The sequence below is a fragment of the Lithobates pipiens genome, unplaced genomic scaffold, assembly GCF_037356315.1.
Source record: "Lithobates pipiens isolate NorthernLeopardFrog02 unplaced genomic scaffold, aLitPip1_a1.2 Scaffold_1, whole genome shotgun sequence".
NCBI classification, from domain to species: domain Eukaryota; kingdom Metazoa; phylum Chordata; class Amphibia; order Anura; family Ranidae; genus Lithobates; species Lithobates pipiens.
The window spans coordinates 107,954,751-107,980,673 of record NW_027507685.1 but is presented as its reverse complement, the minus strand read 5'-3'; the positions used below and the strand labels follow the sequence as shown (position 1 = coordinate 107,980,673).

Here is a 25,923-nt window from a genome sequence, read left to right as displayed (position 1 = left end):
CTTCTTGCCAGCTCATTAACTAATTGGCTCCTTGTACTGCTTCTTCATCATTACTATCAATATTCCCATTACACAGGTTCCTGGAATAGGTTGAAAAATAATGGGAGCTGCAGCAACAATCAGCTGGAGGCTGGAACCATGCACAGAACAATACACATGCAGAGATCTTCAGACAGGGCACACGTTGTCATCTTCACCCTGATCACTAGATGACCTTGTCCCGGCATTGGCTACAGTCTAAACGTTTTTTTGTTATTGAAGAGAGACCAAGCAGGACCCCTTTGTCAGGCATTTGATAATCACATGCCTGATGAAGGGGTCATGCGCGGCTCTGAAACTTTGCACTGCTTAGCTGTGATGTTATCTGTCATCAATCAGAAAAATGTTTGGGCTCTCCAGTGTCAGGACAAGGTCACCTAGTGCTCAAGGTGAAGAAGACAAAGTGCGCCCACCCCCCACAATGTGTGAGCATCATGTCTCAACAGAAATTCCCTCCCTTCCCCCCCCCCCCCCCCCCACAAAAAAAAATCCAGTATTGATCTGCACACTCTCCTCAATGCACCCCCCCCCCCCCCCATCTAACAAAAATTCCCTCTACAAGACAATATTTTACCCAGATAGAAATACAAAGATATATGAGCACCTACAAATTGGGCTTCTGACAAGGAAGGAGCTGAAAGGGAGACATAAAAAAGTAATTTACTGCACTGTCGTTCAGTGCTTCTTTTGACAATAAGAGACAAATATTGCTACATTAGTCAAAAGACCAGCAGTTAAGTTGTCACTGCTCTTCTTTAAATCTGGGATCCTCTGCTGATATGAAATACAAAGACTATAACTCATGGGAGATGTTATATATCTATGGGAAGCCTCTCACAGGTTGGTGTTGCTGAGAATGAAGAAGGCGCTGCCCTCTGGGATTGGAAGAACTTTCTCCTTTGGGGCGAACTCTGCCAGTTTATCCAGGTGGGAGTCCGGGAGGCTTCCTTCCTCATCTTCCTCCTCCTCAGCTGTGGAGATACATAGCTAGATTACACCCATGCCTTATAACAATAAACAGTCTCACCACTACCCTGTTAGCATTCCCATTATCAAGGGCCTTTGTACTCGATCAGCTGTTTTCTTGGCTGCATTAGCTGGGATCTGTTAGCTCTGAACCTGGAAGTGCTCACAGCTGAGCACTTCTGGGTTTGTGCAATGCAGATCGAATTATTGAAGTTTTTTTTTATCTCCCCTCATTGGTCACAGAGGGTTTCTAGAATGCTGGAGTATTTCTACTACTGCTGCTAGAGATCACTTATCAGGGCATCTCTATACAGTACTAGCAAATTGCCACAAGCAATGCTGAAATCTATTGCATCACTAGATAAAATTGTGTTGTGTATAAATACACTTTATGGTCAAATGTATGTGGACCTCCCTCCAAATTATTAGGATCAGTTGTGTCCAATGAAGACTACTGTTAATACCACAGCATGCAAAGACACTGTAGACAACTATGATCTTCCAACCTTGTGGTAACAGTTTGGTGAAGACCCTTTTCTGCTCCAACATGGTTATGCCCCTGTGTACAAAGCCAGCTCCATAAAGACATGGCTTGCCCAGTTTGTTGTGGAAGAACTTGAGTGTCCTGCACAGAGCCCTGACATCACACGTACTGAACTCCTTTGAGATGAATTGGAACGATGAGTAGGAACCAGGTCTTCTCATCCAACATCAGGAAATTACCTCACAAATGAGAACAAATTCCCACAGACACTCTCCAAATTCTTGTGGAAAGCCTTCCCAGAGTGGAGGATGTTATAGCCACAAATGGGGGCAACACTATGTTAATCACCCTGGTTTTGGAATGGGATATCCAACATGTTTCGAGCCCTGACCTCAACCCTACTGAACACCTTTGGGATGAATTGGAATGCCAATAGTGAGCCAGGTCTTCTCATCCAACATCAGTACCTGACCTCACAAATGGGCACAAATTCCCACAGACAGCTTCCCAATTCTAGTGGAAAGCATTCCCAGAAGAATGGAAGCTGTTATAGCTACAGAGGAAGGCCAACTCCATATTAATGTCCATGGTTTTGGAATGAGATGTCTAACCATCCCATCTAGGTGTGATAGGTTATAGCCACAAAGAAGGCACCTCCGTAATAATGGTCATCGGGAGGAAACTTCATATTAATGGCCAATGGGGGATGGCCAACTCCATATTAATGACTAAGGTTGAGGAATGGGATGTCCAACAACCTCATATAGGTGTGATGGTCAGATATCACATATACTTGTGTCCATTAGATGCTAATATTAGCATTAAATGAGAAGTCAAAGACAACTTACATTCTTCACTTCCTTCTTCTTCCTCATTATCTTCCTCACAGGGAACCTACAGAAAAGAACAGACTTTCAGCAAAGGCTTTCTTTGTTCATTTGATGGTTATGGTTAAAGCAGCATTAGATGCACCTACCTTAACTGAGCTGTCCTCTTTCTTCCCAGATTTCTTCCCTCCCCTGAAAATAAATCATAACAAATGCAGTTTCCAAAAATCATATTTTCACACTACTATGGGGTGAAAGATATTTATACCAGTGTGTAGGCGGGGCCTACTTGCCTTGAACGCGGGGGTACCTTGCATGCTCATCAATGCCCAGGTCAAAGTGGAGACTGCAGTCATGTAAAAAAACTAACATTAAGGAAGTTCCCCGACTTAGAGATGAGCCTTCACTATGTGAAGTAATTAAAGTGCAGAGTTCCTCTGAAAAGCGATTTGCACCACATCACTACACACTGCAACTTAGATGTTGCATTAGGAGGGACATGCCCACTCCACCACTCCAGCATACCTCTGTTACTTCGCTCCCAGTAACAGAATGGGGTCCCACCAAGCAAATAGCGTGGACCTCATGCAAGTTCATTAACTCCTTCCTTCCTGTACCTATGTGACCAGGCCCTAGATCTCTGTAACGTGGGTTTGGATCCGGTTTCTATTGGATACCGACCTCTAGGCAGGGAGCCAAACACTGACCCCCTCGCTACTGGAGGAACTGTCACCTTACCAGGTACCATGCCTAATGACTGGTTGCTTGTAGCTTGTTTCTTAACTGGGTAACCCATAGCAAATACACTGCTCTTCTTGTCTTGCAGAGTTAATTCTTTTATTTTGATGTTACTTCCTGCCCCCTAGTGCTATACAGAGCCTGGTCCTTTAGATACGCCAGACCCAACATGCACCCCTTTAAATAACTTCAGACCAGGCTCAGAACAGTTAAAGCAACTTTTACTAGACAGGTTGCAGCATGCAGTTCAATATAAACAAGGTCTTTCCCCCAACTCTAGCTATAATATTGTGGCTGCCCAGGCATACCTCTATGAGGTGAGAGTCCATTATGGCATTATCCATTGCTTGGATGTCCCTGAAAGTCCCGGTGTCTTCAGCGGACTGCAAGGAGCAGCAGTCCCGATACAAGCGCAGAACACAACCAACCAGCTAGGAAGAATCTTGGGTCTTCTCACTTTTTATAGCATAGATGGGCCGGCTAGGACCAAAAAGCCCGGGAACTGAGCTTACAACAGTTAAACCTTCCCCCCGCCTGGGCCAACCGCTAACTTGCTAGAACCAAACACAGTTCAATCTGCCTAAAAGTGCTTGAAGAACCTTCTGTTACTAGAATGGACCTTCAAAGACAATTGTAAAATTACAGAATAATATTATGGGGCAAATACTTCTGTACATCTGTGATCTGCCGAGTCCCTTTTCCACTATCTAGCCAATATCACTTTCAATGCAACTAAGATTGATAACACTATTACATCTTTATCAGGACCTTGAAGTAGATCCAAAAAAATTACTTTTTTAAAGGCAAGCTTGAGTATTAGAAAAACAAAGAAAAGGCGCCTCTAAGTGTAGAATTAAAAGCTGTTAAATTTCCCTAAAAAGGGTTAAAAACACTTACAAGATATGTAGACTGGCAGAGCATATCATTAATATCCATTTAGGTGGTCCGGCATAAATGCAGTGGTCACTGGCATATACAAGTTCTTTAGGTTGTGTGTGTCCAGTAGCAGGGAGGTCCAGGGAATGCCAACGGGAAAACCAGCAGGGAGCTCCAAGAGAACTGACAGGCCATCCCGCAATCACAGTCTCAAAACACGAGGATCCCGGAAGTGACGTCAGTGGCAGGAGACAATAACCAGCAACCAGCGTGGACCACAAACCGGAAGCAAAACAGGAAGCAGTCATGAAAGAGGGATGCGTTTCGGAATATCTCATTGGTTCCTTTATCAACCTGAGGACTATGTGTGTATGGGACTAATTTTTACTACCTGGGTGGACCTTAGGGACAGGAATATGTAAATGGAGCGTTATCACAATATAAAGGTATAGGACAGGAGGAGAAACAGAAATAAAATCCCTACCCAAACAATAAAATATATATGATTTCATACAGAACAACCAATAAGCGACAATAAAAATAAACATAAAATGAAAATGAGAATCAATATTTCTACACAATCTTCAATAATTCTTAAGACTAGGCATATATAGACTGAAGGGGATGGAGTAGGGGAAAAAAGGGAGGGGAAAAAGAAGAAAGGGAATAAAGGGGAAAAGAGAAAATATTTTGAAAAATATCTAGGGAAAAAAATATTGAAAAAATATATATCTAAGGCAAAAAATATGTATAAATATATTAGCTAAATATATTTTAAAACATTTTAAATATATATATATATATATATATATATATATATATATATATATATATATATATACACCGAAATGGTTAAAATTATTTTAAAATATATATTTTTTTTTTTATAAAATATTTTTTTTATTGAGTTTTTCAATAGCATAGAAAATTGCCCACACAGGGGCCAACAGTACCCATGCAGGGGCAAAATCTCTGCTGCGGCTACAGACCACAGCAGGGCATATCAGGTAACACCATAATCGGTCTGCCTCTGAAGCAACAACAGGCCTCAACCAGGCAGACCGATACAAACAAAACTAAACCTATCTAAACCCCAATGTGGGGAGAGGTTAACAGTAGGAGAATCTGTGCTCAAAAGCATAAGTACAGGATGTCATAGCATAGAAATACATGTAGTACCTGGGTCAGTCTATTGCCATATTATGACCTTAATGTTGGTCTAAGGGTTAGTTACTGCATCAGTCGCCGTAGTGCTATCATCTAACCAACAAGTCCACACCTTCCCAAATTTTTTTGGGCATCCCCTGCCCTCGTAGGTGGCTCTATAAAGGGGCAAACTGGCATTCACTAGACCCTTCCAGAACTTGACAGAGGGGGGAGATGATTGCTTCCAATTCATCGTGATGGCCTTACGTGCATAGTATAGTAATAAGGATATGAGTATTTTCCTAGCTCTGTGGATTATCATCTGTTCCACCAGCCCCAGCAGACAATATTTAGGATCATAAGGAATACTAGTCTTAGTGATATTAACTATCACCTGGAGAAATTCCTTCCAGTAATGTCTAATTGCTGGACAAGCCCAGAAAATGTGAAAGAAGTCCCCTGGCTGATATGAGCATCTCCAGCACGCCAGGGAATGTGTCAGCGACATCCGGTGCAGTCTATGGGGTGTGTAGTGAGCTCTGTGTATAATTTTATACTGAACAAGTTTGTCCCTGGCTGAGACCAGAGGAGAGAACGGGAAAACCCAAATCTCCCTCCAATCATTGTCATCTAGCTCCGGTATGTCCCCCATCCACTTCCTGCGGAAGGAGGACCGTTCGGGGATGGCAGCAACCAACAGGGACCCATAAATCTGAGAAGTGGGTTTCTCCAAGTCCTTCACCCGAAGGGTGGACTCAAGCTCCGAGTATTCCTATTTTAAAATATTTACCATATTTAAAATAATATACTAATAGAAAATGATATACTAATAAAAAATCCTGCACAAATATATTAGGAAAGGAGGAAACTAGAGAATGGCACTAGTTTCAAAGTCCTCGTTCAACCCTCCAGGGGCAAGAACATTTAAAGTAAAAATCCAAAACATTTCTCAATGACAGAGTTTTCTGAAACGTTCGGCTGAGGGGAGGTTCTTTGGCATTGACCCAGACCCTTAAACCATCTGTAGATTTTTGATGGTACTTGAGGAATGCCTAGGAACACTGTGATTATCTAATCCACCGGAGATGAAAACGCGATGCTCGCCGAAACGCTTGCGAAGTGGCCTAATGGTTCTCCCTACATAAAACAGCAAGGACTGTTAGACTGTATACCACATGGTCAGTGGAGCATGTGTGAAAACCCTTGATAGGGTACGTTTTTCCTTTTGCAACAAAATCCTTCTGGCCATGTCTCACAAACTGGCAGGTTTTGCATAATGGTTTGCGGCACTGGTACATACCCGAGATAGCTAGAAAAGTGGGAATAGCGCTACCAGGGGGAGGAAGTTTCTCTTTAAGTTTACTTAGTGCCACTTTGCTCTTAATATTAGGTGCTTTTCTGTCTGCAAACTTTGGCCTATTGGGAACGACAGGAAGGAGATACACATCTTGAAGCAGCAAGGGCCAATGTCTCCGTACAATACTCTCCATCTGTTTGCGACGAGAATGAAATTGAGTGATGAAGCGTAAATCATTAAGATTTTTTCTACAACAGATAGAGGTATATGAAGAGGGAGTTGTATTTTTGTATTGAGAACATGCTGTTTCCACAAGATTTACTGGGGACCCTTTATCAAGGAATTTTGCTTTTAAAGTCTTACTCTGATTATCGTAAACATCAATTCTAGTACAATTCTTTTTCAGTCTGCAAAATTGGCTCTTAGGTATATTGTTGAGCCATTGGGGATGATGACTTTTTATAGTGGAGAAATGAGTTCTCTGCAGTAAGTTTGGTAAAATTCTTGGCATGAATATCTTTGCCAACAGAAAATAATTCCAAATCAAGGAAAGCTAACTTATCTTTATCCAGAACAGAGGTAAACTGTAAGCCCATATTATTATTGTTACAGTGTGTAACAAAATCTAAGACTGAAGATGCACTGCCATCCCAAATAATAATCATATCATCTATGTAACGACCATAGAACACAATGTGGGAGAGAAAAGGATTGTTTTGCCATATGTGTAAGGACTCCCAATGCCCCATAGTAAGATTGGCATATGAAGGTGCAAAATTTGCCCCATAGCAGTCCCATTCACTTGAAGAAAAAAATTGTTATCGAATTTAAAATAATTGTGAGTGAGACAGAAAGAGGTAGCCTCAACAATAAAGGAGGCTTGCCTGGGGTTCAGCATAGGGTCCTGACACAAAAGGGATTGTATGGTGCTCAATCCCACATTGTGCGGTATGGAAGTATACAAAGATTGGACATCTAGGGAGACCCGGAGATAACTGGGCTCCCAAGAGTAGGGAGAAAGCAATTCCAGGAGTTGGGTGCCATCTCTAATGTAGGACTGGAGGGATTGGGCAAATGGCTGAAGAAACTGGTTGACATATTGTGACAAGCCACTGGTAATACTACCTATGGCTGCCACAATAGGACGTCCAGGGGGATTAGTCAAATTCTTATGTACCTTAGGTAAATGATATAGGTACGGGGTAAAATGTACACCCTTAATCAAGAAAGAGGCTTCCTGAGGAGTAATAATTTTTTCACTGAGTTCATTTTTAACAAGGGCAGTAGCCTCCAACGTAAACTTGGGCAATGGATCAGTTTTTAATCTAACATACGTATTAGGATCTGAAAGGAGTCTGTTGGCTTCATTAACATAGTCAGCTCTATTTTGTACAGCTATGCCTCCTCCTTTGTCTGCACTTTTAATGACCAGATCATAATTATTAGTTAGAGCATCTAGAGCTTTCTTTTCAGGGTACATGAGATTGGAATGGGTCTTATTTTAATTTTTTGCTGAATTGCACATATCCTGTATCTCTGCATAAACAATACGATAAAAAGCATTGATACAGGAGCCCTTATAATAATAATAATATAATAGTAGGGTAGAACACTGATGTAGGTCTAAAATTTGTATTCTTAACAGGTGGAGAAGTCATAAGGTGTTGGGTATACAGAATTTGATCTGTCTCTGAGCCATCAAACGGAAAAGGAGGAATATTATATGGATTACTAGATTCTGTACTATAAGCATATAGTTCTTCCAGAACAGCAAGACAATCTGGATCATTGGAAGTTACAATATCATTACAAGAAAAATTAACAGAAATGGAACTAGAAATAACCTGAGGGTAACTATGATTCTGTTTCTTAAGCACCATACACACTATCAGTTTTTCTGCTGAGTTTTTCCTTCAGATTTACCAAAACCATATAATATGAGGTCAAACCTTAGGAGTTTCAATTTGTATGCCATCAGGCAGGCCCTTGCACTACATGGTTTTGGTAAACCTGAAGGAAAAACTCAGCAGAAAAACTGATAGTGTGTATGGGGCTTTAGACTGAAAGTTGTAAAATCTTTTTAGAGTAAGGCATCGAACAAATTTATTTAAATCCTTGAAAAGGAGAAAAGGATTGGGCTGAGCAGAAGGTGCAAAATTAAGACCGCGACTAAGTAATGATATCTCAAGATGGGTAGAAAGATTAAAGATTTTTATACTATTGTCTTTCTCCTCCGGTCTGGACTTGAGTCTACCTCCTCTACCTCGGCAGCCTCTAGTTCGTGTTTTCTTTTTAGGAGCTTGGACCAAGGGAGGTCGGGCACTAAAAAAGAGACCGCAGAAGGGTCAAGAGAGTAAGTGCTAGTAGTTAGTGTCGCAAGGAGAGAATTAGGACCAAAGGAAACTAATGGACCAGGTAATACTCCACTAGCAACAACAACAGATGCAGCACCATCACAGGCACCAGTATTTAAATGAGTACGTGAAGGAGAAAGGGGAGAAGGGGCTACCGGATGGGGAACCAAAGGATGAGGTGGGGGTCTACTATTTGCCAATGCGGCAGACGAGATCTCCTGTGAAATCTTGGGTTGGGAATCTGTATCAGTTATTAGTGACACAACTGGCGGTGGGGAAGGCGCAGTGGTGGTCTTCACCTTTTTAGATGGTCTCACTTGTTTAAATGATATGGGGCATGTTTTTTCTTGTGTATCTATAGGCCGATGAATCGGAGTAGCAAATGGGTTGATGATCATAAGGGGTGGTGGATCAGTGATAGATCCACGTTTCCATGAAAAAATTCTATCATTGCTATAATCTTTCAAATCTCTACCAAACTTTCCTAATTTAATTTTAATAAGTAGGTCTTCTTTCCTATTGGGTTTATTAGTAATAATAGACAGCCGCAGAGATGGTAACTCTGAAGTCATCTCGGAAATTTGGGAACTAATTATCTGTATTTGATGTACTAATTGTTCATATCTAATACGTCTTTGTGTGGCAATTATTTTAATCCATTTATTTGTACAAAATTCGGAAATTTAGGACCATTCCTTTTGCGCAGGATCTAAGAATGAACAAGTCTTCAAAATCCTCAAGCCCCTTGGGGTTATGTGGGCAGATATATATTTATGGAGAAAAAATTCATCCCACCACTGCTGATTAGCAGAGGTAATCAATTTCTCCAATCTCTGAAACAATGAGCATAAAGAACCATATTCCTTATGTGAAAAATGGAGAAGTGGCTTAAAAAAATTGCTAGGAAAGATAGCAAGGACTTCTTTGATTCTCAAATGTTTAAAAGAATCTATTTCTGATAAGAAATCCATAGTAAGAAGAAAGAGAGGAAAAAAATAAATAAATAAATATATATATATATATATATATATATATATATATATATATATATATATTATATATATTTAAACGCTCATAAAATTTATATATATGTGTGTACAAGGAGTAAGGAGAGAAAAAAGGGGGAAGGGGGACTAATGAATAAATACAAAACAAAAGGCAAAATTGGGATAAATTACACAATCTGCTTAAAAATTAGTCCATATAGTCAGTGCAGCAGCCTTTGAGTTGCTTTAAGACATAATAATCCAGATACAGTTTGTAAGGGCACTCTGAACTTCAGGACCAAGCAAAAACAGATGTCTTTATGAACCAGAAAATCTATAATATCTTCCACACTTAGGGCTGCACTTATGGAGATAAGAAATCTCTGAATAGGAATCAGAAAAACAAAGAAAAGGTGCCTCTAATGCCGCGTACACACGATCAAACAATCCGGTGGAAAAGTCCGGCAAACTCAAGTCCGCCAAACAATCCCCCAGTGTGTAGCCTCCGGCATACTTTTTTGACTCGAAAGTACGGCGGACTTAGAATGCCGTGTTGCACTCCAATCTTCCTGGCGGACTCGCATTTTCGGCGGACAATCCGGCCGTGTGTATGCCAGTCCGCCGTACTTTTGAAATGAGCGGACTTTTCCCGCCCGGAGAAAAGTCCGCTCATTTCGAGCGCGTCTCCAGGTAGGCGGGGCCCGCGAAGGAGACGTCGCTGGCCCCGCCGCCTGATATGGACTTAAAGGGGAACCCCAACGCCGAAAAAAATCGGCGTGGGGGTCCCCCCCAAGTCCACAACAGACCCTTGTCCGAGCACGCTACCCGGCCGGCCAGGAAAGGGGGGGCGAGCGAGCGCCCCCCCTCCTGAGCCGTACCAGGCCGCGTGCCCTCAACATGGGGGGTGCCTTGGGGAAGGGGGGCCACGCGGCCCCCCCAACCCAAAGCACCTTGTCCCCATGTTGATGAGGACAAGGGCCTCTTCCCGACAACCCTGGCCGTTGGTTGTCGGGGTCTGCGGGCCCCCCACCCTATGTGAATGAGTATGGGGTACAATGTACCCCTACCCATTCACCTGTAAAATAAAAGTACAAAAAAAACACAACACACGAGATAAAATACTTTATTGCACAGCTCCGGGGGTCTTCCGTCTTCGGGGGTCTTCTCGCCGGACTCCTCCGCTATCTTCTTGTAGCTCTTTTGCTAGCGGAGGAGTCCGGCTTTCTTCCTCGCCGCCGGCCTCTTCTTCCGACTTCGGGGGTCTTGTCCCCCTCTTCGGTTCTTCTGCCGGGCCACCGCGCCTTCTTATAGCTCTTTTACAGGCGGTGGCCCGGTCTTCTGACGCCGCCGCCGCCGCCTTCCGTTCTTCTTCTTCTTCTTCTTCTTCTCCTGGAGATGTTGACTCGACGATCTCTCCGGCCGCAATGCCAGGGACGCGCTGCGCTGCCACTTATATAGGGACAAGGGGCGGTGTCACATGGGTTGGTGTCACATGGTGACCCCACCCCCTTACGATGTCACAGTCCCGGAGGATGCTGGGACTGTCGCCATGTGACATCAACCCATGTGACCAACCCATGTGACATAAACCCATGTGACACTGCCCCTTGTCCCTATATAAGTGGCAGCGCAGCGCGTCCCTGGCATTGCGGCCGGAGAGATCGTCGAGTCAACATCTCCTGGAGAAGAAGAAGAAGAAGAAGAAGAACGGAAGGCGGCGGCGGCGACAGAAGACCGGGCCACCGCCTGTAAAAGAGCTATAAGAAGGCGCGGTGGCCCGGCAGAAGAACCGAAGAGGGGGACAAGACCCCCGAAGTCGAAAGAAGAGGCCGCGGCGACGAAGAAGAATGCCGGGCTCCTCCGCTAGTAAAAGAGCTACAAGAAGATAGCGGAGGAGTCCGGCGAGAAGACCCCCAGAGCTGTGCAATAAATTATTTTATCTTGTGTGTTGTGTTTTTTTTGTACTTTATTTTACAGGTGAATGGGTAGGGGTACATTGTACCCCATACTCATTCACATAGGGTGGGGGGCCGGTATCCGGGGGCCCCTTAATAAAGGGGGCTCCCGGATTCCGATAAGCCCCCCGCCCGCAGACCCCGACAACCAACAGCCAGGGTTGTCGGGAAGAGGCCCTTGTCCTCATCAACATGGGGACAAGGTGCTTTGGGGTGGGGGGCCGCGCGGCCCCCCTTCCCCAAGGCACCCCCCATGTTGAGGGCACGCGGCCTGGTACGGCTCAGGAGGGGGGGGCGCTCGCTCGCCCTCCCTTTCCTGGCCGGACGGGTAGCGTGCTCGGACAAGGGTCTGTTGTGGACTTGGGGGGGACCCCCACGCCAGTTTTTTTCGGCGTTGGGGTTCCCCTTTAAAGTGGAGTGCCACCCTGAAAACAAAAAAAATATAAAAAATTACAAAAAAAAAAGAAAAAAATTTTTTTTTTTTACTTACCAGAAATGCCTGTTGCTAGGCACTTTCTCCTAATCTTCCTCTTCCTCCTCCGCGGAGATCTTCTGTCTTCTGTCTTCGTCGCGGCGTCTTCTGGGTAATGGGTTGTGCTGTGTTCTGGGAACTGTGTGTTCCAGAACACAGCGCGTCCCATTCAGAAAGCGCTGCGGGACTCGCGCATGCGCAGTAGCTGCGGGACTCGCGCATGAGCAGTAGGAAACGGGCAGTGAAGCCGTAAGACTCCACTGCCTGTTTCCCTTACAAGGAATGGCGGCGCCGGGACCCGAGAGCCAAGGGACTGGTCGGCCTCGGGCGGCCGACATCGCAGGCGCCCTGGACAGGTGAGTCTGTTTATTAAGTCAGCAGCTGCAGTGTTTGCAGCTGCTGACTTTTTTTTTTTTTTGTATAACCGGCCCTCCTCTTTAAGTCCATACCAGGCGGCGGGGCCAGCGACGTCTCCTTCGCGGGCCCTGCCTACCTGGAGACGCGCTCGAAATGAGCGGACTTTCCTCCGCGTGTGTGGGCGAGTCCGTTCATTTCAAAAGTAGGGCGGATAGTACGGCGGACATAGTACGCCGTATTAGTCCGCTCAAAAAGTGCCGTGTGTGGGCAAGTAGCCCGTTCGGAAAGTCCGACGGACAGTCTGGCGGGAAGTCCGCCAGACTAAGTACGTCGGACATACCGCTACGTGTGTACGCGGCTTAAGTGTAGAATTAAAAGCTGTTTAATTTCCCCAAAAAGGGTTAAAAACACTTACAAGATATGTAGACTGGCAGAACATATCATTAATATCCATGTAGGTGGTCCAGCATGAATACAGTGGTCACTGGCATATACAAGTTCTTTAGGCTGTGTGTGTCCAGTAGCAGGGAGGTCCAGGGAATGCCAACGGGAAAACCAGCAGGAAGCTCCAAGAGAACTGACAGGCCAGCCCGCAATTACAGTCTCAAAACACGAGGATCCCGGAAGTGACGTCAGCGGCAGGAGACAATAACCAGCAACCAGTGTGGACCACAAACAGGAAGCAAAACAGGAAGAAGTCATCAAAGAGGGACGCGTTTCGGAACATCTCATTGGTTCCTTTATCAACCTTATGACTGTGTGTGTATGGGACTAATTTATACTACCTGGGCGGACCTTAGGGGCGGGAATATGTAAATGGCGCGTTATCACAATATAAAGGTATAGGACAGGAGGAGAAACAGAAACAAAATCCCTATCCAAACGAAAAAATATATGATTTCATAGAGAACAACAACCAATAAGCGACATTTAAAAATAATAATAAACATAAAATGAAAATGAGAATCAATATTTTTACACAATCTTCAATAATTCTTAAGACTATGCATATATATATATATATATATATATATATATATATATATATATATATATATATATATATATATATATATATATATATATATATATAAGACTGAAGGGGAGGGAGTAGGGGAAAAAAGGGAGGGGCAAAAGAAGAAAGGGAATAAAGGGGAAAAGAGAAAATATTTTGAAAAATATCTAAGGCAAAAAATATGTATAAATATAGTAGCTAAATATATTTAAAAACATTTAAAAAAAATATATATACCGAAATGGTTAAAATTATTTAAAAATATTTACTATATTTAAAATAATATACTAATAGAAAATTATATACTAATAAAAAATCCTGCATAAATATATTAGGAAAGGGGGAATCTAGAGAATGGCACTAGTTTCAAAGTCCTCGTTCAATCCTCCAGGGGCAAGAACATTTAAAGTAAAAATCCAAAACATTTCTCTATGACAGAGTTTTCTGAAACGTTCGGCTGAGGGGAGGTTCTTTGGCATTGTCTCAATGACCCACACCCTTAAACCATCTGTAGATTTTTGATGGTACTTGAGGAAATGCCTAGGAACACTGTGATTATCTAATCCACCGGAGATGACCTCCCCTCAGCTGAACGTTTGTGCAGGATTTTTATTAGTATATCATTTTCTATTGGTATATTATTTTAAATATGGAAAATATTTTTAAATAATTTTAACCATTTCGGTATATATATATTTTTTTAAAATGTTTTTAAATATATTTAGCTAATATATTTATACATATTTTTTGCCTCGGATATATATTTTTAAAATATTTTTTACCTAGATATTTTTCAAAATATTCCCTTTCTTCTTTTGCCCCTCCCTTTTTTCCCCTACTCCCTCCCCTTCAGTCTTATATATATGCCTAGTCTTAAGAAATATTGAAGATTGTGTAAAAATATTGATTCTCATTTTCATTTTATGTTTATTTTTATATTTAAATGTCGCTTATTGGTTGTTGTTCTGTATGAAATCATATTTTTTTTTGTTTGGATAGGGATTTTGTTTCTGTTTCTCCTCCTGTCCTATACCTTTATATTGTGATAACGCTCCATTTACATATTCCCGTCCCTAAGGTCCGCCCAGGTAGTATAAATTAATCCCATGCACACACACTCATCAGGTTGATAAAGGAACCAATGAGATGTTCTGAAACGCGTCCCTCTTTCATGACTGCTTCCTGTATTGCTTCCTGTTTGTGGTCCACGCTGGTTGCTGGTTATTGTCTCCTGCCGCTGACGTCACTTCCGGGATCCTCGTGTTTTGAGACTGTGATTGCGGGCTGGCCTGTCAGTTCTCTTGGAGCTCCCTGCTGGTTTTCCCGTTGGCATTCCCTGGACCTCCTTTCTACTGGACACACACAGCCTAAAGAACTTGTATATGCCAGTGACCACTCTATTCATGCCGGACCACCTTGGTCCTGAAGTTCAGAGTGCCCTTACAAACTGTTTCTGGCCTTTTGGCTAAGATCAAGTGTAGTATCTGTTCTTATCAGTTACCAGGAGGTGGCTTTCTTCCGTCCCTGTTCTACGGTGAGGTGGAGCAGGGGTGGCGGTTGCTATGCAAAACCTGCTGGTGTGAAGGTGACCCGGAGCGGTTCGTAGCCAAAAGGGAAGCCTTCTGATGAGGATGGAGAACCACTGGTCGGCGCCAGGGGAGGGGACCCTGGATTCTGGCCTGGATTAGGGCAGCTTTAGCTCCGGTCAGTTTTTTGGAAGGGAACGTTGGTTCCCCTTTCTCCCACCGGGGGAACGGCCTGTACTTCCCGAATGTAATTAGGTAGGAGTGATGGGAGCGAGGGTGAGGACTGATGGCAAAGGGCTCTCACTAAGCTCCTGGATCTCCATGCCTTTCTGGCTGGGGTGGGGAATGCTTTTGTTGAAAAGCCTATGGTAATGTGCCCCTGGAGTGGCAGTTCAGGGGTGCCTTACTTTCACTGTGATTTATTCACTTTGATGTTTGGCGGTCGTTCGGCTGGATGGGCCATGCATTTGGTACCTCAGTCCCCATCTGGAGCCTAACGCCCCGGGGGATCAGGGTAAGGTCCTTCCTTGTGGAGGACAGCAGACACCCGTTGCACGTTTTTGTGTGTCATTCTTTATGTGTGTGCAATTTTTTTGGTACCGGATGGAAGTTTTTGGGTGTGTTTTGCACGCCATATGCTTTTTCAATAGAAAAAAAAAACAGTATCTGGATTATTATGTCTAAGTCCTTGTACACACAGTCCGAGAATCCGTCGGGAATGTGTCCTATCGGACCGTTTTGTCGGATAATCCGACTGTGTGTGGTATGCATCGGACTGTTTCAGTCGGAATATCCGTCGGGCCAAATTTTCCAACTTGCTCGAAATATTTTCCGACAAACTGGTCCGATCGGACATACTCCGATCATGTGTAGAGAATTCCGATCGGACAAAGTGGCACGCATGCTCAGATCAAATTCCTACATCAAAGCTATTGGCTACTAGCCTGAACGTAGTCCCATCGTAACTAAATTACGTCATCACGTTCTGAAAGATCGGATTTTCCGACAACATTGTCCGACCGTGTGTATGCAACAGTTTCGGACACAATCCGTCAGACAAAATCCGTCGGACAAAATCCAACGGATTTGGTTGTTGAAATGTCCGACCGTGTGTACAAGGGCTTAAAGCAACCCAAAGGCAGCTGCACTGATTATATGGACTAATTTTTAAGCAGATTGTGTAATTTATCCCAATTTTGCTTTTTGTTTTGTATTTATTCATTAGTCCCCCTTCCCCCTCTTTTTTTCTCCTTACTCCTGGTACACACATATATATACATTTTATGAGCGTTTAAATATACAGTATATATATATTTTTTTCTCTTTCTTTTTACTATGGATTTCTTATCAGAAATCAATTCTTTTAAACATTCGAGAATCAAAGAACTCCTTGCTATCTTTCCTAGCAATGTTTTTAAGCCACTTCCCCATTTTTCACATAAGGAATATGGTTCTTTATGCTCATTGTTTCAGTGATTGGAGAAATTGATTACCTCTGCTAATCAGCAGTGGTGGGATGAATTTTTTCTCCATAAATATATATCTGCCCACATAACCCCAAAGGGCTTGAGGATTTTGAAGACTTGTTCATTCTTAGATCCTGCGCAAAAGAAGGAATGGTCCTAAATTTCCGAATTTTGTACAAATAAATGGATTAAAATAATTGCCACACAAAGACGTATTAGATATGAACAATTAGTACATCAAATACAGATAATTAGTTCCCAAATTTCCGAGATGACTTCAGAGTTACCATCTCTGTGGCTGTCTATTATTACTAATAAAACCAATAGGAAAGAAGACCTACTTATTAAAATTAAATTAGGAAAGTTTGGTAGAGATTTGAAAGATTATAGCAATGATAGAATTTTTTCATGGAAACGTGGATCTATCACTGATCCACCACCCTTTATGATCATCAACCCATTTGCTACTCCGATTCATTGGCCTATAGATCGTGCACAAGAAAATTCATTCCCCATATCATTTAAACAAGTGAGACCATCTAAAAAGGTGAAGACCACCACTGCGCCTTCCCCACCGCCAGTAGATTCCCAACCCAAGATTTCACAGGAGATCTCGTCTGCCGCATTGGCAAATAGTAGGCCCCCACCTCATCCTTTGGTTCCCCATCTGGTAGCCCCCTCTCCTCTTTCTCCTTCACGTACTCATTTAAATACTGGTGCCTGTGATGGTGCTGTGTCTGTTGATGTTGCTAGTGGAGTATTACCTGGTCCATCAATTTCCTTTGGTCCTAATTCTCTCCTTGCGACACTAACTACTAGCACTTACTCTCTTGACCCTTCTGCGGTCTCTTTTTTAGTGCCCGACCTCCCTCGGTCCAAGCCCCTATAAAGAAAATATGAACTAGAGGCTACCGAGGTAGAGGAGGTAGACTCAAGTCCAGACCCGAAGAAAAAGACAATATAATAAAAATCTTTAATCTTTCTACCCATCTTCTAACTAATGATGAGATATCATTACTTAGTCGCGGTCTTAATTTTGCACCGTCTGCTCAGCCCAATCCTTTTCTCCTTTTCAAGCATTTAAATAAATTTGTTCGATGCCTTACTCTAAAAAGATTTTACAATATTCAGTCTAAGAAACAGAATCATAGTTACCCTCAGGTTAATTCTAGTTCCATTTCTGTTAATTTTTCTTGTAATGATATTGTAACTTCCAATGATCCAGATTGTCTTGCTGTTCTGTAAGAACGATATGCTTATAGTACAGAATCTAGTAATCAGTATAATATTCCTCTTTTTCCGTTTGACGGCTCAGAGACAGATCAAATTCTGTATACCCAACACCTTATGACTTTTCCACCTGTTAAGAATACACATTTTAGACAATTGCAATTCAGCAAAAAATAAAAACAAGACCCATTCCAATCTCACGTACCCTGAAAAGAAAGCTTTAGATGCTCTAACTAATAATTATGATCTGGTAATTAAAAGTGCAGACAAAGGAGGAGGCATAGTTGTACAAAATAGAGCTGACTATGTTAATGAAGCCAACAGACTCCTTTCAGATCCTAATACGTATGTTAGATTAAAACCTGATCCATTGCCCAGGTTTACGTTGGAGGCTACTGCCCTTGTTAAAAATGCACTCAGTGAAAAAATTATTACTCCACAGGAAGCCTCTTTCTTGATTAAGGATGTACATTTTACCCCATACCTATATCATTTACCTAAGGTGCATAAGAATTTGACTAATCCCTCTGGACGTCCTATTGTGGCAGCCATGGGTAGTATTACCAGTGGCTTGTCACAATATGTCAACCAGTTTCTTCAGCCATTTGCCCAATCCCTCCAGTCCTACATTAGAGATGGCACCCATTTGCTGGAATTGCTTTCGCCCTACTCTTGGGAGCCCAGTTATCTCTGGGTCTCCCTAGATGTCTAATCTTTGTATACTTCCATACCGCACAATGTGGGATTGAGCGCCATACAATCCTTTTTGTGTCAGGACCCTATGCTGAACCCCAGGCAAGCCTCCTTAATTGTTGAGGCTACCTCTTTCTTTCTGTCTCACTCACAATTATTTTAAATTCAATAACAATTTTTTTCTTGAAGTGAATGGGACTGCTATGGGGGCAAATTTTGCACCTTCATATGCCAATCTTACTATGGGGCATTGGGAATCCTTGCACAAGGTTTCTTCACAGTTAGAGCTGTGAAAATGTGGAATAGACTCCCGCCAGAGGTGGTTCTGGCCAGCTCAGTAGATTGCTTTAAGAAAGGCCTGGATACTTTCCTGAATGTACATAATATAACTGGGTACTAACAAGTAAAGTTGATCCAGGGAAAATCGGATTGCCTCTTGGGGGATCAGGAAGGAATTTTTTTCCCTTGCTGTAGCAAATTGGAGCATGCTCTGCTGGGTTTTTTTTTTTCGCCTTCCTTTGGATCAATTGTGAGCATAAAATTGGGTATTTGAATTGTACGATTATTTTATTATTTATTTATTTGTTTTTAAGGTTGAACTGGATGGACTTGTGTCTTTTTTCAACCTGACTAACTATGTAACTATGTAACTATGTAATTATATGGCAAAACAATCCTTTTCTCTCCCACATTGTGTTCTATGGTCGTTACATAGATGATGTGATTATTATTTGGGATGGCAGTGCATCTTCAGTCTTAGATTTTGTTACACATTGTAACAATAATAATATGGGCTTACAATTTACCTCTGTTCTGGATAAAGATAAGTTAGCTTTCCTTGATTTGGAATTATTTTCTGTTGGCAAAGATATTCATGCCAAGAATTTTACCAAACCTACGGCAGGGAACTAATTTCTCCACTATAAAAGTTGTCATCATCCCCAATGGCTCAACAATATACCCAAGAGCCAATTTTGCACACTGAAAAAGAATTGTACTAGAATTGATGATTACGATAATCAGAGTAAGACTTTAAAAGCAAAATTCCTTGATAAAGGGTTCCCAGTAAATCTTGTGGAAACAGCATGTTCTCAATACAAAAATACAACTCCCTCTTCATATACCTCTATCCGTGGTAGTAAAAATCTTAATGATTTACGCTTCATCACTCAATTTCATTCTCGTCACAAACAGATGAAGAGTATTGTACGGAGACATTGGCCCTTGCTGCTTCAGGATGAGTATCTCCTTCCTGTCGTTCCCAATAGGCCAAAGTTTGCGTACAGAAAAGCACCTAATATTAAGAGAAAAGTGGCACTAAGTAAACTTAAAGAGAAACCTCCTCCCCCTGGTAGTTCTATTCCCACTTTTCTAGCTATCTAGGGTATGTACCAATGCCGCAAAACATTATGCAAAACCTGCCAGTTTGTGAGACATGGCCAGAGGGATTTTGTTGCAAAGGAAAAACATACCCTATCAAGGGTTTTCACACATGCTCCACTGACCATGTGGTATACTGTATACTGTCGGCCTGTTTTATGTAGGGAGAACCATTAGGCCACTTCACAAGCATTCCGGCGAGCATCGCCATTTCATCTCCGGTGGATTAGATAATCACAGTGTTCCTAGGCATTTCCTCAAGTACCATCAAAAATCTACAGATGGTTTAAGGGTCTGGGTCATTGAGACAATGCCAAAGAACCTCCCCTCAGCCGAACGTTTCAGAAAACTCTGTCATAGAGAAATGTTTTGGATTTTTACTTTAAATGTTCTTGCCCCTGGAGGGTTGAACAAGGACTTTAAAACTAGTGCCATTCTCTAGATTCTTCCTTTCCTAATATATTTGTGCAGGATTTTTTTTTAGTATATCATTTTCTATTAGTATATTATTTTAAATATGGTAAATATTTTTAAATCATTTTAACCATTTCGGTATATATATATATATATATATATATATATATATATATATATATATATATATATATATATTTGTTTTAAAAATGTTTTAAATATATTTAGCTAATATATTTATACAGATTTTTTGCCTTAGATATATATTTTTTTAAATATCTTTTCCCTAGATATTTTTAAAAATATTTTCTCTTTCCCCTTTATTACCTTTCTTCTTTTGCCCCTCCCTTTTTTCCCCTACTCCCTCCCCTTCAGTCTTATATATATGCCTAGTCTTAAGAATTATTTTATGTTTATTTTTATTTTTAAATGTCGCTAATTGGTTGTTGTTCTGTATGAAATCATATATATTTTTTTGTTTGGATAGGGATTTTGTTTCTGTTTCTCCTCCTGTCCTATACCTTTATATTGTGATAACGCTCCATTTACATATTCCCGCCCCTAAGGTCCACCCAGGTAGCATAAATTAGTCCCATACACACACAGTCATCAGGTTGATAAAGGAACCAATGAGATGTTCTGAAACATGTCCCTCTTTGATGACTGCTTCCTGTTTTGCTTCCTGTTTGTAGTCCACGCTGGGTGCTGGTTATTGTCTCGTGCCGCTGACGTCACTTCCGGGATCCTCGTGTTTTGAGACTGTGATTGCGGGATGGCCTGTCAGTTCTCTTGGAGCTCCCTGCTGGTTTTCCCGTTGGCATTCCCTGGACCTCCCTGCTACTGGACACACACAACCTAAAGAACTTGTATATGCCAGTGACCACTGTATTCATGCTGGACCACCTACATGGATATTAATGATATGCTCTGCCAGCCTACATATCTTGTAAGTGTTTTTAACCCTTTTTGGGGAAACTAAACAGCTTTTAATTCTACACTGAGAGGTGCATTTTCTTGGTTTTTCTGCTTCCTATTCAGAGATTGCTTCTCTCCATAAGTGCAGCCCTAAGTGTGTAAGATACCCTATTATAGACTTTCTGGTTCATTAAGACATCTGTTTTTGCTTGGTCCTGAAGTTCAGAGTGCCCTTACAAACTGTATCAAGTTTGAGTATTAATATAGAGTTGACATGTGTTGCACTTTACAGGTCTACCCTTTGGAAGCTTCCCCTCATTTCCTATTACAGTACTTTGACAGCTTAAAAAGCTTGGCTTCCCTTCACCTTCTTTATCGGAGACAGGGGTCACCAGGAGCGATAATGAGGATGAATCTCCCCAACACCAACAACAGTCTGACAAAGGTTCAAACCCTTCACATGCTAGGTCTAGGCACTTCCGCAAAGAAAAGACACCCTCCTAAAGATGCACCTGAACTTTTTTTCATTTTGAATAGACCAGGAAAGAAATAAAACACCTGTCACATTTTATACGTATGTCCATTAGGGGAGAGCTTCCTTCCTGTCCTGTATCCACAACAGGAAGTGAAGGGAAAACCCTCCAAGGTGAAGGAAATCTCCTCTCAGAGATTTGTCACAAAATGACTCCAAGCGGTTCTGCTCCAGGAAAACTCTGTGAACCAACTGGTTGTGGTGTTAAGCCCTCTGAGATCCCCTCCTCCCCACAGAAATGTGCAAAAAGTCAAGGCTACTGTCAGGAAATGAATACAGCTAATGCTCATTCCCCTGCAGGTAGTGCTCATTCCAGTGCAGCTAATGCTCGCACACACATAGATGTTCTTCAGCTTTCCCGTGAACTGCGTTCCTGTGTTTCTGCTTTTGCTGACTGATCTTCCATTGCTGATCCGGCTTGTTCCTGACTTTGCTCTGTGGATTTTGGATCTCCGCTTGCCTCTGACTTTGTTCTGCCTGCTTCTCTAGTATTGACCTTGGCCTGCCACTGAACCTTGTTCTGCCTGCTTCCCTGGTAATGACCTCAGCCTGCTACTGAACCTTGCTCTGCCTGCTTCCCTGGTACTGACCTCAGCCTGTTACTGAACCTTGCTCTGCCTGCTTCCCTGGTATTGACCTCAGCCTGCTACTGGACCTTGCTCTGCCTGCTTCCCTGATACTGACCTCAGCCTGCTATTGGACCTTGTTCTGCCTGCTTCCTTGGTACTGACCTCAGCCTGCTACTGAACCTTGCTCTGCCTGCTTCCCTGGTACTGATCTCAGCCTGCTACTGAACCTTGCTCTGCCTGCTTCCCTGGTACTGACCTCAGCCTGCTACTAGACCTTGCTCTGCCTGCTTCCCTGGTACTGACCTCAGCCTGATACTGAACCTTGCTCTGCCTGCTTCCCTGGTACTGACCTCAGCCTGCTACTGAACCTTGCGCTACCTGCTTTCCTGGTACTGACTTCAGCCTCCTTCCTGATCACGCTGCTGCTTTACTGTGTATGACCCTGACTCCCCTTGACTACGTCTCTGACTGTGGCAATGACCTGCTCCCAAGCTACTGGCACCTGTGATTCTCTGAGCCTTGTACTTTTGTCACCATATTCAGGGGTTCTCGGACCGGAGCTGCAAGGGAAGCCCTCTCATCAACTCGGCTTCCAGCCAAGGTACGTGACAGCTACACACTTTTTTTTTAATGGGACATTACATTTTTTCCAGTTTATGAGGATACCATTTTTGATGGATAATGCAATATACTACAGACTGTTATAGCATGGACATTGCAATGAGGTATTTCACCCTCCTTGACTCATTCGCTTTTATGACTAAGCACAGACTGAGGGTGGAACTTGCCAGTGAAGTACTGATGTCTGGCAGGGGCTAAGATGTTGAATTAACCATGTATTGTTATCAATAAAGTTTATAGCGATTTATGCAAAAAAAGTATAGCGGCACGTGGTCTAGACTTTACCAAGAGTCCCCATTGAAAGATTCCCCCCCCCATTCTATTTTTTTTTCCATTACTTTCTTTTTAGTGATAATGGTCACCAGGACATATAAGTAGTAAATCTCCCTACTGGGGATATAGACAGCAATAATAACCCGGTAGGGGTGATTGCCTAATAATGCCCAGAAAGTTTTGGGTTTACATAAGCTTTGCGTTAGCAATCTACAGATGCAGAAGTGAATGGCCAAATCAGGAGACAAGCTAACATCTATGAGGTACCCACAAAGGCTCTTCTGGCAAATATCAAGGTTAGAAAACAATGCTTGATTGCCATTATTGTTTCTTGTCCAGCCCCTGTTAGAGGTGTCTTTAGCACATCAGAACACCATTCATATTTGGGAACCCAATGGGCAGCACAAAAGCTTAAAGCTGCTCAGGTGCTCATGGCTCTCTATTGCCTATAGCAGACTTTCTCAAACTTTTTACTGCAGAGGAACCTTTGAAACCAATTTCAGGTCTCATGGAACCCCTGTTATAATGAATTCATTGGGGATCATTGGGAAAATTTCCTCCTTACAATGCCACCCTCACAGACAGCTAAAAAAAGATCATATATGCCAAGTGGCCTTTTGCCCTAGAACCCTGCAGGCACTATCAGGCAGGAGGACAATTACCCACATCTCAAGGAACCCCTAACAACCTCTAGAGCAGCCCTTCTAAACCTTTTTAACCCCAAAACAACCCCTAAAATAATTTTCAGGTCTCAGGGGAACCCTTATAAAAACCAATTCACCATGGGTCAATGGGAAAAATTCCCCTTACTTTGGTTATCAATAGGAAGAATGTAAGCCTTACAATGATGGTCAGAATGCCACCCTTACAGACAGCTAGAAAGATCATTGGTGTCATGCCTAGTGGCCTTTAGTACTGGAACTATGCAGGCACTAGCAGATAGGAGGACAATTATCCACATCTCAAGAAACCCCTAGCAACCTCTAGAGCAACCTTTCTTAACCTTTTTACCCCAGAGGAACCCCTAAAATAATTTTCAGGTCTCAGTGAACCCTTACAAAAAACTGTTTACTGTGGTCAATGTGAAAAATGCCCCTTAAATTGGTTATAAATGGGAAGAATGCAAGCCTTACAATGATGGTCAGAATGCCACCCTTACAGACAGCTAAAAAGACAATTGGTGTCATAATGCTGGCTTTGATCTTGGAACAATTTAGGCACCAAAATGGGAGAACAGTCAATTACAGCTCAAGGAACCCCTAGGAACCTCTTGAGGAATCCTAGGGTTCCACAGAACCTTGGTTGAGGATGGCTACTTTAGAGGAATGCCAAGGTTCCATGGAACTCTGGTTGAGAATGCATGGTCTATACTCTTTCTGCAATGAGTTATTTTTGCATTTATCACAACAATACCCTTCTTACTTTTTGTCTTTACTGTTGATATTATCAGCATCAGCCAAATTGTCCACAGCGATAGCCAAGAAGACATTCAGTAAGATATCTACACAGGCAGGTTAAGGAAGAGTCTGATAAACTAAAGGAAAGATGATCAAACAATCAAGTACCATGAATCATAATAATAATTATCACAGCGCTTGCAAATGAAAATCGTTGAATAACTGAACTAAAAATTAATTTGATGAGTTCCAAGCCAAGCTGAGCAATAAAAGAGCAATAGACTTATGGATATAGCGATACAGTAGACTGCTGTACTTCAGAGCAAATAATAGCAATCACATTGTATTGTTCTGTTTTTTCTCAAATAAAGGAAAGTGAAACCTAGGTTATGGTCCTACACATCATCACTGCTTTCTTAATTTTCTTAACACCCACTAAAACTCTTGTAATTAAAAAAAAAAATGCAGCAATGGTTCCAGTGCAGGTATCCAAGTAAGAATGCCACGTAAGAATGGCCCTTTGTCACTTATCCTTTCTATCCAACACCACTATCTTGCAGCTAAGACCACTGCTCTCTGTGAGTGCAGCAATCTCCTTGCATCAGCCTGGAAAGTGAACTGCCAATGAGACCAATCAGCAGGGAGCAGGGATTCTGCCCATTGCAAAGCTATTGGTAGTGTTAGCACATTACATACTCCCAATTAGTAGGGTGTAGATATTCAGACTTTCCCTGAAAGTTTTGAGGAAGTGTATCGTGTGGCCTTATGGTCAGGTTTTGCCCTCCCACAGAGTCTCCTTTTGGGGAAGTCCTCAGCAAATCCCCTGTAGAATGTGATCCACCTGGTTTCAGATAGGTGGACCACTGGTACCATAGTCCCCATCAGAAGTCTTACATCCCAGGGAATCGGGGCCTGGGTCCTTTCTCTTCAGAGGAGGACCATGTGAACACCCTGTGCCTGTTTGTGTGTGCTTCACTTTTGCATATTTTTGTTGGTGTTAGTTTTGAGTGCGGCCACTGCACTGCAGAGCTTCAAATTTGTAGTGCTGGCCCTTCATGGCTCAAGTTTCGGCCAATTCTTGCTGAATTGGCCAAACTTAAAGCTGTGAGTGGCCCTGATACTAAGCGCTTAGAAACAGGGTTGGGCCAAGGGGGCAGTCACTTCAAAGCTCATGGGGGCAGCACTTTGGCCAGAGGAGGACTATATGAACACCGTGGGCATGTTTGTGTGTGCTTCACTTTTTACATGCTTTTTTTTCACCTGGTGCTAGTTTTGAGTGTGGCCACTGCACTGCGGAGCTTCAATTGGTAGTGCTGGCGCTTCAAGGCTCAAGTTTCGGCCAATTTTTGCTGAATTGGCAGAACTTGAAGCTGTGAGTGGCCCTGACACTAAGCA

General features: G+C 42.5%; 1 protein-coding gene and 1 pseudogene across 1 annotated transcript in view; one reads left to right on the top strand and one right to left on the bottom strand.

The window, feature by feature from the left end:
• CACNA1F (calcium voltage-gated channel subunit alpha1 F) overlaps positions 1-25,923 on the bottom strand; it is a 287,992-nt gene that overhangs the window by 163,680 nt on the left and 98,389 nt on the right. The window contains exons 18-21 of the mRNA XM_077472367.1: positions 24,554-24,632; positions 2,466-2,508; positions 2,338-2,383; positions 878-1,010 (exon numbers count right to left, since the gene is read on the bottom strand). Of these exons, the coding sequence (XP_077328493.1) occupies positions 878-1,010; positions 2,338-2,383; positions 2,466-2,508; positions 24,554-24,632 (301 nt within the window). The remainder of the gene's footprint in view (positions 1-877; positions 1,011-2,337; positions 2,384-2,465; positions 2,509-24,553; positions 24,633-25,923) is intronic.
• On the top strand, positions 14,959-15,040 carry LOC143989569 (U2 spliceosomal RNA; annotated as a pseudogene).